Source organism: Lepidochelys olivacea (genome assembly GCF_965140295.1).
Source record: "Lepidochelys olivacea isolate rLepOli2 genome assembly, chromosome: 28".
Lineage (NCBI taxonomy): Eukaryota > Metazoa > Chordata > Testudines > Cheloniidae > Lepidochelys > Lepidochelys olivacea.
This window is the reverse complement of record NC_140438.1, coordinates 2,655,125-2,670,312: the sequence shown is the minus strand read 5'-3', so window position 1 is coordinate 2,670,312 and position 15,188 is coordinate 2,655,125. Positions and strand designations below refer to the sequence as shown.

At 55.5% G+C, this 15,188-nt stretch overlaps 1 protein-coding gene across 11 annotated transcripts in view; it reads right to left on the bottom strand.

Moving 5' to 3' along the window:
• Positions 1–15,188, bottom strand: part of CHD3 (chromodomain helicase DNA binding protein 3) — a 61,603-nt gene that overhangs the window by 29,278 nt on the left and 17,137 nt on the right. For 5 of the 11 annotated variants that reach the window (XM_084616214.1, XM_084616220.1, XM_084616222.1 and 2 more), the window contains exons 4-9: positions 13,796–13,920; positions 6,113–6,351; positions 5,334–5,464; positions 3,122–3,269; positions 2,005–2,184; positions 595–770 (exon numbers count right to left, since the gene is read on the bottom strand). In XM_084616214.1, coding sequence (XP_084472340.1) covers positions 595–770; positions 2,005–2,184; positions 3,122–3,269; positions 5,334–5,464; positions 6,113–6,351; positions 13,796–13,920 — 999 coding nt within the window. The remainder of the gene's footprint in view (positions 1–594; positions 771–2,004; positions 2,185–3,121; positions 3,270–5,333; positions 5,465–6,112; positions 6,352–13,795; positions 13,921–15,188) is intronic. The other 6 variants (XM_084616217.1, XM_084616221.1, XM_084616223.1 and 3 more) reach the window with 3 other exon arrangements.

Here is a 15,188-nt window from a genome sequence, read left to right as displayed (position 1 = left end):
GGGACAGGCCCCCGGCGGGACGCGCGCGGCCAGAGACCCGACGTCAGGCGCGGGACAGGCCCCCGGCGGGACGCGTGCGCCCAGTGATCCGACGTCAGGCGCGGGACAGGTCCCCGGCGGGACGCGCGCGCCCAGAGACCCGACGCCAGGCGCGGGACAGGCCCCCGGCGGGACGCGCGCGCCCAGAGACCCGACGCCAGGCGCGGGACAGGCCCCCGGCGGGACGCGCGCGCCCAGAGACCCGACGCCAGGCGCGGGACAGGCGGGACGCAAATGGCCTGCACAAATCAATACCCTCTTTCAGAGGAAGCTTGACTCTCTTCTCTACAAATTCTAGCATCCTGCCCAGGGAAACCGAGTCAGGCCAGCCAGCTTTTCAGCAGCCGCTACCCCTCTGGGTCACCGTGATCACAAGTGAGACGCCTCACAGGGCACCCATTTCTCAGGACGGACACCTGTAAGTAGCACCCAAAACGCACCAGTCCCTTCTGGGAAAGGCGGCGGGGGTCTCAACAGGGCACAGGGATGGTACCTAGGCGGGCAGGGGGTCAGGGAGCGAGGGGGGCGGCCAGGAAGGAACAGAGGGCGGCTTACACAGTGGGGACAGCTCCATTTGCCCTCGGGCGCCTTGTCGAGTTCGGGGTCCAGACACACCAGGTGGTAGGCCCTGGGGCAGGTGTCACAGAGGATGATCTCGCCGCCCTGTTGGCACACTTCACAGTAGTCCTGGTGGTCCGTCTCGTAGCCGTCCACCTCCTCCTCGCCAGCCACTGGGAAGGGATGCAAAAGCAGACACTGCAGAAGGCGGCGCCCAGACCCCACAGGCTGCTGCACCTCCCGCCCCACACGGGACGCACCGTTCCCGCAGGCCAGGAAACGGATTTCCCGTCCCGCAAAGACTTCAGCAAGGTCGGGATCCCCACCCCAGCCTGCCCGGCTTGAGCCAGGGCAAACAGCTCAAAAGTTCACCAATAGCTGCAGCCTGACAAAACTTTCTCTTTTCCCCACTTTGGGCCAATCGAATTTCTAAACCTTCTGGCGAATTTCTAAATCTTTGGTTTCAACTTGGACCATTTCCCAACTTTTCTTTAAGTCTAATTAGCTCATGTTTCAAAACCATTTGCAATTCTGACCAGTTTTCCAGCAGAAAATGCGCATGCTTTCGACCTTTTTCAGTCCGATGGGCTTGAAATGGGCCTGATTTCCACCTTTCGGGATCTAATTGGCTTACATTTCAAAACTAGTCACGATTTTGACTAGTTTCAAGGTTGAAAATATTCCCAACTTCAACCTTTCCCCAGTCTAATTCATTAAAATTTCTAAACAAAACGGCATTTCGAAGCAGAAAACAGGAACGTTTTGTTTCCACAATTTCAAGCTTTCTCCCGTCCCAAGAACATTTTTGAGAGTTCAAGTTTTAAAAGTTGTTTCAGACCAGAACTTTTCATTTCGAGAGTTTCAAACCCCTCTGCCTCGGGATCTGGTTCGAGTCGGGAAATTCCCCAAGCCCGACCTGTTCTGAATGCTTTCGGATTTCACAAGTTGGCACTTTCCGACGATGAAGAAACGATTCATCAAAAGATTCCCGTTCAACTTTATTGTCTGTACTAGGAGCAGAGGAAGTCTGGCTTGACGGAGGACATGGACACTGCCCAGCTGCGTTAAGTCACTTCCTCCGTCTGTGCCTCGGTTTCCCCACTTAGCCTCTATCTATTCAGGGCTTCTCTACATGCTACTTAACTAAAAAAAAAAATTATTGGTAAAAAAAACCCCATTTCAAGTGTGACATTTACGAAAACAAGCTAGAAACCCACTGAACCAGGACACAGGAGAACTGGGTTCTGTTCCCAGCTTGGCATTGGGCAAGCTGCCTCCCTGTGCCTCAGTTTCCCTAACTCTAAATGGCCATAATGATACTGATCTCCTGTGGAAAGCACTCTGAGATATGCTGCTGGAAAGCGCTAGATAAGAGCTAAAGTCTGTTATTATAGGAACTAGACACACTCTGGTTCAACCACTTGAATTCCTTCAGGGAAGCATCGCCCAGGAGGTCAGACGAGAGACCACGATCCCCCCTCCTAGCCTTGGAACAGCTCGTCAGGGCGGGGGACAGCCTCTCACCATGCGTCTGCGCAGCGCCCAGCACCACGGGGCCCCGATCCTGGATTGGGATTGTGGAAATCGCTGTAACACAATAACAAGTCAGAGTCTGCAGCTGTCGGACCCACAGGCTGGCTCGGGGGGCAGTGAATGGGGCATGGGGCCTTTCCGTTTTAAGGGGTGCCAGAAGATGCTACCTGACCCCCTCAGACAGCTCATGCCCTGAAGCATGGAAGTGGATGGCTGACAGCCCAGCTTGCCTATCTTGGGGTCCTGGACTCATGCTCGTCAAGTATTTGACTACCATGCATACTGCACTGAGTAACAGTCGTAAGCTACTGGGGCCTTTTTGCACAAGCCGGGGCGAGCTACATCTTAGGGACTGCTGCCCCGGGTCAGACCATCTACCCCGGTATCCCGGCTTGCCCCCTGGCGTGCAGGCTCTGACCCATGGGCCCAACTAGCCCGGTATCCCAGCTCGTCCCCTGGCATGCAGGCTCTGACCCATGGGCCCATCTAGCACGGTATCCCGGCTCGTCCCCTGGCATGCAGGCTCTGACCCATGGGCCCATCTACCCTGGTAACCCAGCTCGGCCCCTGGCGTGCAGGCTCTGACCCATGGGCCCATCTAGCCCGGTCTGGTACAGTACAAGCCCCTCTGCTGCAAGCCAGCAACAACCAGAGCATCTCTCAATTAATTTCAGCCCACAGGCTGTCATTTCAACGGACAGCACTGCTCCACCCCGGGTGTAAAAGCTCCTCCTACTCCTAGAAGTCCTGCCCCTCTGTGAAAGCTCCTCCCTCTTCTAGAAGCCCCGCCTTAGCGTGAAAGTTCCTTCCATCCCAAGAAGCCCCCACCCCAGTGTGAAAGCTCCTCCCACCCCTGGAAGCCCTGCCCCTGGCATGAAAGCTCCTCCCACCCAGAGAAGCCCCGCCCCTGGCATGAAAGCTCCTCCCACCCAGAGAAGCCCCGCCCCTGGCATGAAAGCTCCTCCCACCCTGCTGCCACGGCCACGCTCACCCTTCTTCCTTTTCCTGCCAGGCCGGCCCCGCTTGAGTTTCTTGACCCGCCCCGAGCTGTCGGACCGCACCGAGGAACTGTGGACACTGGAGTTGTCGACGTCAGACTCTTCCTCCATCTCGCCCACCTCGTCACTCTGAAACACATGCTGTACATAACCATAGTGGCCCTCGTTAGCCGGGGCTCGTCCAGAGGCGCAAAGTGGGGGATGGGGGGGGGAACAGGGACGGAGGGCGGGTCATGCGGCGTCACTGATTCATTGCTGCGGGCGCCCTCCCCCCAGACCCGGCACGGGGGGCAGGGAGACATCAGTGGGACATCAGTGGGACCGAAAATACAGACGTTCACGCCCATGGTTGGGCCACGGATTAGCAGGGCCCCCACGGTCGCACATGAGCCCCCAGACTAGGGAGGCCCCTGCCCTGGCGCCCCGAGGCATCTTTGCCTGCGGGGCAATTGGGGAGGGAAGGCGCTGGAGGGCTCTCCGCTCGCCAGCAGTTTGGCAGGCAGCCTTGCTGGAAAGCAGCCAGGCTCCAGCCCCGGTTAAAGCCAAGTGTGGCTTCCACCACCTCCTCCCGTCTGGCCACCTACAGCCCAGGTCAGAGGGTCTGCTGCGGGAGCCAGGGCAGGGCTAAGGCCGAGAGCCCGGGTGAGCTATGCAAGACAGACGCACTCCAAGGGTAAGTCCGCAGTGCAAAAAAAAAAAAAGTGGGAATGCTCTGAATGTTGTGTCTCAATGCTGTGTGTGTGTGCCTCAGTTTCCCCCACGTGTTATTGAAAGCCAGGAGGGCGGGTTGTGACAGCACGCCCGGAGGGGAGACGGTGCCCCAGAGTCCTGCCTGGCTCGGTGATGCCAGGGTACGGCCACACTCCAGTGAAAAACCCGCCACCCCCAGTTTCAGAGCTCAGGTCAAGTGACTCGGGCTGGGGGGCTCAAGACCCTCTCCCCGTGCGGCGCGATTCTAAGCCCCACCGGTCATCCAGCACTTCCAATCCCGTGAGCTTGGTTTTCCGAAGTCGGGGGACCGTGCAGAATAACCATGAAGCCAGGGAGGTAACTTCCCAGCCACGTGGGGGCAAACCAAGCAGCCAAAGCAGAGACCTGGAAGGGTGCGTCTACACGGCACATGATGCCCGGGCTGGGACTCAGGTTTGAGCCACGGCCCCTGTGTTCCGTCCGGACGCGGGTCTCCGCGAGCTGTCAGGACTTGGGACACAGGACGCTGCTGGGGCGTGGGTCGGGTGCCCCAAGTCCTAGCCCCGTTATTTTGAAGCGTGTATGCAAGCCGGAGAGACCCAGGTCCAGCCATTGTAAGCTCTGGTTCACAATGCGGTGTAGACGGAACCCCAGCAGAACTTTCTATGCTTTGGATGATGTCCTCCCGGTGCTGCTCGGATGTTTGCTCCAACCCTGCCCTGTCCCCTTCCACAGGCGCCGACTCCGTGGGTGCTCCAGGGAAAAATTAGTGGGTGCTTAGCACCCACCAGCAGCCAAGCTCCTCTCAGCCCCCACCCAACCTCCTCCTCCTCCTCCCCACATGAGCGCGCCGCATCCCCGCTCTTCCGCCCACCTCCCAGCACTTCCCCCCCGGCCGCCACCAAACAGCTGTTTGGCGGCGTTAGCACGCTCCAGGAGTGGGGGAGGGAGCGGGAACGTGGCGCGCTCAGGGGAGGAGGCGGGGAAGAAGTGGGGACGGGGCAGGGATTTGGGGAAGGAGTAGGAATAGGGGCAGGGAGGGGGAAGAATTGGGGTGGGGACTTTGAGGAAAGGGTTGGTATGGGGGTGGGGCCTCATGGAAGGGGTAGGAAGGGGCGGGGCCGGGGGCATGGGGGGTCGAGCATCCATGGGAAAGAGGGGAAGTCGGCGCCGATGTCCCCTTCCCTCTCCAAAGCTGGCCCCCCTCCTATCAAAACCCGCCCCCTCAATCCATTCCATGCTGAAAGCCTCAGATAACGCCCGTGGCTGGTCCCTGCCTCGCCTGCTGGCATTTGGGATCATTCTCAGCTTCCCAACCGGGCCCCGGCAGCAAGTCACCAGTCCTCTCCGGCGGGGCCCCGGCATAGCAACAGGAATTATTCGGGAGGGGGGAAAAAAACCCACCCGCTTTTGTGAGAGTTGGGGACCTGGCGTGACCTCCCTCCTGAGCTCCCAGTACCACCCCCGGCTCTCCCCGCACCCCAGTGAGTGTGGCCGGGAAGGAGCGTGGCTTACCGAGCTGCTCTTTTTCCGCTTTCCACCGATCATGCCCAGCTTGATCTTCAGGGGAGCCATCCTCTTCCCTTTCATCTTCCTCTTCATCTCTGGCACGCGAGGGCTCTTGCTCCGCCTTTTGTGACCCGGCCCTTTTGTCAAAGAAAGCGAGATCGATCAAAAGCTCCAAATCCACCTCAACAACAGGCATGGCCGGCCTCCTGTTCCAGAAGGGGAAACTGAGGCACGGGAAAGGGACTTGCCCTAAGTCACAATGCAAGCAGCTGGGGGTAGAACCCAGGAGTCCGGGCTCCCAGCCCCCACCCTGCTGTAACCCACCAGCCCCCACTCCCCTCCCAGAGCTGGGGAGAGAACCCAGGAGTCCAGGTGGGTGGGGAGGGGAATGAGACACGGGGCCTTTCCTCTCCTGGCCCTGAGGTATCATGGGAATTGTAGTTGCAGATGCCCCATGCAGCTATTGTCCTGTATAGGCCAAGGTTCCTGGTCAGACTACATATCCCATGATGCACCATGGTGTTGGAGAAGAGGTGCATCATGGGCAAACCCAGCCATGAAGCATCCTGGGTATTCTAGTGGTGGGTGCTTCATCAATCCCTTCTCCTCTGTAGTCCGGGGTCCCTGGTGGGACTACATCCCCCATAATGCTCTCCTATGGTCTTCACGATGGAGAAGCAGTGCACTGTGGTAGTCCCTGGCCCTGGTGCATCATGGGAGATGTGGTCCAACCCCCCTCCCTACCCCGACAGGAGACAAGCGGGACAGAAATCCGGGTGACTCACCTTTCCCTTCTTTGGTTTTGGCTTTGCGGATGGGAGCGGGCTGCGGCTCGGTAGCCACGGCCGACACGGCCGCCGACACCTGCTCGGCCACGGCCGCCGCCGCCGCTGCAGCTGCCGCCGCCACAGCCGCAGCCGAGCCCTTGAAGGGGTTGTTGGCGCTGAACTCCCGCCACTTGGCGCCCAGGATGGTCATCATCTTGGACATGGGGATCTTGGGGTTCTTTTTGGCAATGAGAGGCCTGCGTGACATGAGACAAAACCGGGGGGGAAGGGGGGGTGAGATAAGTACGGCGCCGCCTTGGCCTTTGGAAGCAGAGTCCCCCCTTTCACCACCCCCACCCCCCAGATCTGAGCTCCCCCCGCCCGCTGCTGGCTCCCTGCGATGACCAGTAGTATGGGTCACCCCGCTGTTGTGCCAAGAGCTCCCAGGGCTGCTCAACCGCTGCTCTGCCCCAGGCCCCGCCCCGCCTCTTCCCACCACCTTCCGCGCCTTGTTCCTCCCCCCACCTCTTCCTGCTCACACCCCTCCCCCACTCCCCCGCACCTCCTGCACGCCACTGAACAGCTGATCACTGACGGGTGGGAAGCGCTGGCGGGGGAAGCGGAGGAGCTGCCGGTGGGTGCTGAGCACCCACTGTTTTCTTTCCCATGGGTGGTCCAGAGCCGGAGCACCCACGGAGTCGGCGCCTATGCCTTCCCGGGCCTCGGAGTTCGCAGCCACAGAGATGCACAGCCTTTGTTCCACGCCTCTCTGAGCAACGGGCTCAGGCTCTCTGCAGACAGCAGCTCATCTCCGGGCAGCTTCCTCACCCCAGCGCTACCCTCTTGGGCAGATGTGGCTGCGTCAGTTACATTAGCGGCAGTTCGCGCCCAACGCGGATTTGGTTTCAGGCTCTCTGCAGACTCAGGCTGCCTCAGATAACCCGCGGAGTAAAGTGCGTGTTTTCTAGACAACATAAAAGCGCCAGACTTTGGTTTTTCTTTTGAATCTCTTTGCTCCCTGGCCTAGCAAGTTCAGCGTTTCCTGTCACTCGCCAACAGAACAGCCAAAGGTGCTAAGACTTTACGATAATAAACATATTTCTGTGTACATAAAGTTAAAAAAGCATCCAGAGCCTGCACCGATACTAATCTGCACCAGTTCAGGCTTTGCTCGAGACAGTGTTCATCGTGACTCCTATTTTAGAGCGTCGGGACATGGGCACAGAGAAAGGTCCCGGGTGTCAGCAGCACCCAGACCTCCAAAGTCCCAGTCGGGGAGACCCGCTGGAGCTTGTAAGCTAGCAAACCGTCGCATCGGCTGTAGAGTCGTATCGCGACAGAACCCAGACGCCCCAAATCGCGGTGGGAACCTGACCAGGCCAGGTCAGGAACGAAGGGCAAGAGACCACAGCGGTGTCGGCCAGTGCATTGGGAAGCAGGACGCCTGGGTTCTAGTCCCAGCTTGGCAACTTCGAGAGAATCCCTGCCCTGCTCTGTGCCTCGGTTTCCCCTCCCACCCCATTGTTTTGCCTATTTAGGTTGTGAGCACTTTGGGACAGGGACGGTCTCTCTCGCTGTGTGTTTGTGCAGCGCCCTGCACCCCAGAGACCCTGATCTCGGTCACTGGAGGCGGGGGGAGTGTCTGTTCAGTGCCCGGCACAACATGGAAGGAGGATGTTCTTTGTTCTTTTATGTCAACAACCATCTCTGAGTCTGAATAATTTACCACCCTGCCTCCTAATGCACTCGTTAAGTGGTGTGAAGTACATTAGGCAGAGATAATGGAACCTCAGTCACATGGGAAGCCCGACTAGAGAGAGGGGTCAGCTATCAGATAAAACACTGACATCTCTCAAAACCTACTTGAAAGAGGAGGGGCCCTTAGACGAACGCTGGGCAAAAAATTTCCGCCAAAAAACGCCCCCCACGGATTTGGCGTCACCGACGAACATTTTGTGGATTCATGTCGGTTTCGCCAAATTGTTCGCATCACGGGAAAAGAAATGACCCGCCATTCTAGACGTGTCATTTAGAGGGACGGCCCACACCACAGTGTGGTGCTCTGTCTAGGGGACGCAGAGAGAGGTTGAGGAGTTGCTATACCATGGGTCATGGTGTTCGACGCAGAAGTCCCAGGTTCAACCCCTGTTCCCCACACTCAGACATTTAGATGAGATCATCAGACAGGAGAAAGTGCATAAGCACACACAGATGGGATGAAATTTCCCTTCTGGGCAGGTATTTTCTAATAGCAGCTTTATTGCATCTGAACCGTGCAATACTGGCCAGTGTCAAGTCTCATCGGGCTAAACCGAAGGAGCAATTAAATACCCCTCTATGCATCGGGAGTTGAAACAACAGGAAGCTAACGCCCAAAGCAATGCCGATCAAAAGCTAAGGGGGTTTCCATGGGATTGATTTGGTTGCAGTGTGCGTTTGAGAGAGAGAGCGACAGCAAGCCAGAAGAAAGCGAAAGAAAGGCAGTTGTATCCTAGGAGGAGGCCAAGAGACAGAGCTCCTTAGGCCGCAGGGCTGGCGAGAAAGGCGGGCTTAGATGTTCACAGATTCCAAGGCCAGATGGGACCGCTGAGATCATCTGACCTCCCGTATAACACAGGCCATAGGACTTCCCCAAAGTGATTCCTGTTTGAATTGGAATAGATCTCAGGGTGGGAGGGCTGGTGGGGGAAAATCCCATCTTGATTTAAAATTTAAGACTGTGAGTTGGTGGATATTCATGGTAAACAAACAGCACTTCTGACCTCTATCATCCATTTCTCCTCCGAACGGAAACCACCGTCTGGGTTTTAGGAGGGGCAATGCCCCCTCTCTTTGTGACACATTTTTGCTCTGTAGCACACACATCATCTGTATTCCCCTCCTCATTAGACAAACACCCGTCAGGGATGGTCTACTTTTTTTGTTCAATATCTTCATAAATGATCTGGAGGATGGTGTAGATTGCACCCTCAGCAAGTTTGCAGGTGACACTAAACTGGGAGGAGTGGTAGATACGCTGGAGGGGAGGGATAGGATACAGAGGGCCCTAGACAAATTGGACAAATTGGGCCAAAAGAAATCTGATGAGGTTCAACAAGGACAAGTGCAGAGTCCTGCACTTAGGACGGAAGAATCCCAGGCACCGCTACAGACTAGGGACCGAATGGCTCGGCAGCAGTTCTGCAGAAAAGGACCTAGGGGTTACAGTGGACAAGAAGTTGGAGATGAGTCAACAGTGTGCCCTTGTTGCCAAGAAGTCCAATGCCATTTTGGGATGTATAAGTAGGGGCATTGCCAGCAGATCGAGGGACGTGATCGTTCCCCTCTATTCGACATTGGTGAGGCCTCATCTGGAGTACTGTGTCCAGTTTTGGGCCCCACACTACAAGAAGGATGTGGAAAAATTGGAAAGAGTCCAGTGGAGGGCAACAAAAATGATTAGGGGACTGGAACACATGACTTATGAGGAGAGGCTGAGGGAGCTGGGATTGTTTAGCCTGCAGAAGAGAAGAATGAGGGGGGATTTGATAGCTGCCTTCAACTATCTGAAAGGGGGTTCCAAAGAGGATGGATCTAGACTGTTCTCAGTGGTAGCAGATGACAGAACAAGGAGTAATGGTCTCAAGTTGCAGTGGGGGAGGTTTAGGTTGGATATTAGGAAAAACTTTTTCACGAGGAGGGTGGTGAAACACTGGAATGCGTTACCTAGGGAGGTGGTAGAATCTCCTTCCCTAGACATTTTTAAGGTCAGGCTTGACAAAGCCCTGGCTGGTGATTTAGCTGGGGATTAGGTCCTGCTTTAGTCGGGGATCGGTCCTGCTTTGAGCAGGGGGTTGGACTAGATAACTCCTGAGGTCCCTCCCAACCCTGATATTCTATGATTCTATGATTCTACTCCTGCCATGAGTGCAGGGGACCGGACTAGGTGACCTCCCGAGGTCCTTTCTATGCCCTGGTCGCAGTCTTCAGAACCGTAAAACGGTTGTTATAAAGAGAACGGAGACCAATTGTCCTCCATGTCCGTCCATGGCGGGACAAGAAGGGACTGGCCTAACGGGGGCCAGAACTCTTGAGATCCCTTCCAGCCAACTCACGGAAAGAGCCGATTTGCCAAATCAGACACTAGGTGGCGCTCCCAGCCCAGCTAAAGCCTCGGGAAAAAGACCACGATATCCTGGTTCGGGCCCTAAAGACAAACAGTCATAGAATCACAGAATATCAGGGTTGGATGGGACCTCCGTGCATTTTACATTCTGAGTGGTGGGGGCCCTCTGCAAAGGGGCAGCATGAGTATTATCCCCATTTTACAAACAGGGAAACTGAGGCATGGGGGGCAGAACCGGTTATTGAACCCAGATCTCCTACCTCCCAGCCTACCACCCTTGGCTGGGAGTGGGAGGCTGGGGAGTGATCCCCAGCAGTTTTCAGACCCTCAGCCAATCCTCCTCTGAAGCGGATCCGACCAGGTCCCCTCCTCAGCTGAGTTCAAAGAACAGGGCTGGTGAAATGCAACTGCCGGCGGGGGAGCCATTTTGGTGGCATCGCTCCCAAAAGAAACCCCATCCCAGATGCAGAGATGGTAGATTCACAGGCCCAAAGGGATCCCTGTGACCATCTACTGAGAGGCTATCCCAGGGCTGCTCCCCTGATCTCTGGGCCCGGGCGGGACCAAAGTGACACGGCCAAAAGGAGCCGCTAGACCCCCAGCTCTCTCCGAAGGCCTGCGGGAAGACAAGAAAGCCGGCGAGGAGACCCCCAATGGGAAACCCCGAGAAGCTCCAGCTCCAGTCTGAGTGCATTTGCTATTAGGGGAATCAGATCCAAAGGCTAATTAGGCAACTACCGACGCCTTTAATTCCTCCCGGGAACCTGCTGGCAGCTGGCGCGGCTCCTGTCGCTTCAGGCCTGGAATTCCACTTGAATAGACTTGGCGCTGGCTTGGGTTTCTGGGAGGCCCGGAGGTGTTTGCTCACCGCGGTGACCCAGCGCCGAGCTCTCCGTGGCCAGGGCGGCTGCAGGCCGCGCTCTCCGGTTGCCAGGCGGTCAGGAAGCCTTCTTGGCTGCAGATCCTCCCTGGCAAGACTAGGATCTGACTCCAGCCCCCCAGCCCGCCCTCCCCAGCTGGCTGCCGCAAACTCCCTCGTTCAAGGGCACCAGTGTAAACCCTGCCAGATCTGCTGGCTGCTACCCACGGCATTCTCCCGGGCTTCTTGGGGCTGTGCCACCTGGCACGCAGCCCAGGTCCGTACGGATATCCGGGCTGCCGCACCAGCTGGGTCAGGCATGATGGGGCGGGCTGCTGGGGCGTCATCGGGGTAATGATGGCATGGCACAGCCCGTGTCTCCTGGCTGACCCTCCTCAGGGCCTGGCACAGCGGGCTGGAGAGTGACAGGGGTCAGCAGAGGAAAGACCCCAGCTGGTGTCAATGGGCATCTCTCCATTGCAGTCAATGGGGCCAGATCCCGGCTGGTGTCAATGGGCATCTCTCCATTGCAGTCAATGGGGCCAGATCCCAGCTGGTGTCAATGGGGCCAGATCCCGGCTGGTGTCAATGGGCGTCTCTCCATTGCAGTCAATGGGGCCAGATCCCTAGCCAGTGTCAATCAGCCCTGGCTCCACTGACACACGTTACCGGTCTTCCTGGGGTTCCTTCTCCCCGAACACCTGGTGCTTCCGGGCGTGGGGGGAGCCGAGACTGGATCCACTTCCTCTTCCCGCTTCCGGATCTGCTGGCGGCAGCTGCAGCCGATGGGGTTGGGGCAGAGGGAGATGGCTTGGTCCAGGGATGTGATCAGCAGCTGGGGGCCTTTTCATCCTTCTCCTCCCCAGCCACAGGGCAGGCAGACGAGGGGCAGCACCCCACGGCCAGAACAGAGATGCCGTAGAGCAGCTCCATGCACCCCCATTAGGTGCCACTAATGAGCTCATGACTGTCAGCACCGAACGCCGCAGGCAGATGGAAAGCATCATAGAATCATAGAATATCAGGGTTGGAAGGGACCCCAGAAGGTTATCTAGTCCAACCCCCTGCTCGAAGCAGGACCAATTCCCAGTTAAATCATCCCAGCCAGGGCTTTGTCAAGCCTGACCTTAAAAACTTCTAAGGAAGGAGATTCCACCACCTCCCTAGGTAACGCATTCCAGTGTTTCACCACCCTCTTAGTGAAAAAGTTTTTCCTAATATCCAATCTAAACCTCCCCCACTGCAACTTGAGACCATTACTCCTCGTTCTGTCATCTGCTACCATTGAGAACAGTCTAGAGCCATCCTCTTTGGAACCCCCTTTCAGGTAGTTGAAAGCAGCTATCAAATCCCCCCTCATTCTTCTCTTCCGCAGACTAAACAATCCCAGCTCCCTCAGCCTCTCCTCATAAGTCATGTGTTCCAGACCCCTAATCATTTTTGTTGCCCTTCGCTGGACTCTCTCCAATTTATCCACATCCTTCTTGTAGTGTGGGGCCCAAAACTGGACACAGTACTCCAGATGAGGCCTCACCAATGTCGAATAGAGGGGAATGATCACGTCCCTCAATCTGCTGGCAATGCCCCTACTTATACATCCCAAAATGGCATTGGACTTCTTGGCAACAAGGGCACACTGCTGACTCATATCCAGCTTCTTGTCCACTGTCACCCCGAGGTCCTTTTCCGCAGAACTGCTGCCTAGCCATTCGGTCCCTAATCTGTAGCTGTGCATTGGGTTCTTCCGTCCTAAGTGCAGGACCCTGCACTTATCCTTATTGAACCTCATCAGATTTCTTTTGGCCCAATCCTCCAATTTGTCTAGGTCCCTCTGTATCCTATCCCTCCCCTCCAGCGTATCTACCACTCCTCCCAGTTTAGTATCATCCGCAAATTTGCTGAGAGTGCAATCCACACCATCCTCCAGATCATTTATGAAGATATTGAACAAAACCGGCCCCAGGACCGACCCTTGGGGCACTCCACTTGACACCGGCTGCCAACTAGACATGGAGCCATTGATCACTACCCGTTGAGCCCGACAATCTAGCCAACTTTCTACCCACCTTATAGTGCATCCATCCAGCCCATACTTCCTTAACTTGCTGACAAGAATACTGTGGGAGACCGTGTCAAAAGCTTTGCTAAAGTCAAGAAACAACACATCCACTGCTTTCCCTTCATCCACAGAACCAATAATCTCATCATAAAAGGCGATTAGATTAGTCAGGCATGACCTTCCCTTGGTGAATCCATGCTGGCTGTTCAGCACCGACTTCAGTCCCAAAGAGACCACCGAGGACTTGTTACATTTATATTCCAGCGGCTTGTATGCCAAGATCAGAGTGCGCATTGTGCCGGGCACTGCACAGACCCCTCTACCTGATGGGCACTGCCCAGACCCCCCTGGCCAAGATCAGGGCCCCATCACACCAGGCACTGCACAGACCCACCTGACCGAGATACGGGGCCCACCACCCCAGAGATCCCAACGAAGGTTGGGGCCCTGGCCTGCCAGGCGCCGCACGAGGTACAGTCCCTGCCCAGAAAACTCCCTGTCTGCCCATATAATGGATGGGAGGGGAGACAGAGACCCAGAGAAGGAAGGGGACCCACCCCAGGTCACATGACAGGGCAGGGGCATAAACAGAACCCAGGTGTCCTGACTCCTAGCTGCTGCCTACTGTCCATCCTACAACCTGATTCAATGGGAAATCCAAAGACTCCAGGTCCTTACCTCATGAACTGGCTGAAGGCTTTGTAGTTGGTGAGCGTGTGATAATCCTCCTCGGAAAACACATGGTCCACGTCTTCCAGCCCCCAGGTCATGAGCAGCTGGGCCGAGGATTTCTGATCCACCTGCTGAGCAAGCCAAACGCTCCCCGTTAGCCAGGCAGCCAGCTGGGGAGGAGGGTGGTTTCCTTGTGTTGCCGGGGATCCTATCTAAAGGGGACGATACACCCCTTCCCTCCCAGTGGGAGGCTTCCCAGGATTGGTGCGTAGAGAGGAAGCCTGAGGGACCACCACAGATGCATCCTAAAGACTCTAGTCCTGAAAGATCTTCCACTCTCCTATGTCCCTGCTGGAGACGGGATATAATGGATCTTCCATACTGAATTGCCAAGGATCCAGTAACTACCAGCAAAAGAGAGCAGGGAAAAGAGAATCACAGCGTTCACGGCCAGAAGGTTCTACCAAAATCATGCAGCACGGCCTCCTGTCTATCGCTTGGCCAGTCACGCACTAAGCCCAACAAGGTCAGGGACCTTCCTCCGTTTTCCAGTTCATGGGCAAGTCTGAAAAATCCGGGAACACGAGAATCATGACGGGGTCTGACCAAACAAAGTTTTTCAAAATTCTTGGCATCTCCAAAAAAACCCACCCAACGGTTTTGGGTCGAACGCAACTTTTTGCTCACCCTGAAACATATGGTTTCAATTTCAATCAGGTTTCTTTTCTTTTCTTTTTTTTCAATAAAATGAAAGGAAAGTTTGAAAGTTGTTCCAAAGAAACCAAAAATCAAACGTTTCGTTTGCAAACTTTTTTTGCAATTTTTTTTAGAGGAAAACAACAGGAAATCATGAAATAGAAAATCGCTTTCAACTGAAAAAGTCAAAATGTTTCATGTTGGTTTTGGGAACTATTTACCTTTTCGGTTCAATGAAATTATTAGATGAAAAGTCATTTAGAAACATTTTGATTTTTTCAGCATTCCCCCCCTGCCCCCCGCCAGGGATTTTTTGTTTGTTACTTTGGAACCAAAACAACTTAGCAAAATGGACGCAAATTTGCTAAATGTTTCGGTGCCCCTGAATCTGTATTTTTCACCGACAAAAGTTTCAGGTGCAAAATGCCCAACTCTAGGCTAATGCACTCATACGCGGGGTCCGGACGCGCTGAGTGGGACTCTGGCATGGGATTATCACAACTGTCCTTTCTGGCTCAATCCTGGGGGCTCAGGAGGGGGGTGAAAATCCAAATCTTCCACTAAAATCGGTGCTCAAACACTCCTGATCTTTTCCCCATGAAAAACTTCCCACTGAAAAATGTGATTTTGTCCAGACTCACTAAGTGTTTCATTTCTCCCAAATCAGGAAAATCAAAATGAGAAATTTCATTTCAATTTTTGG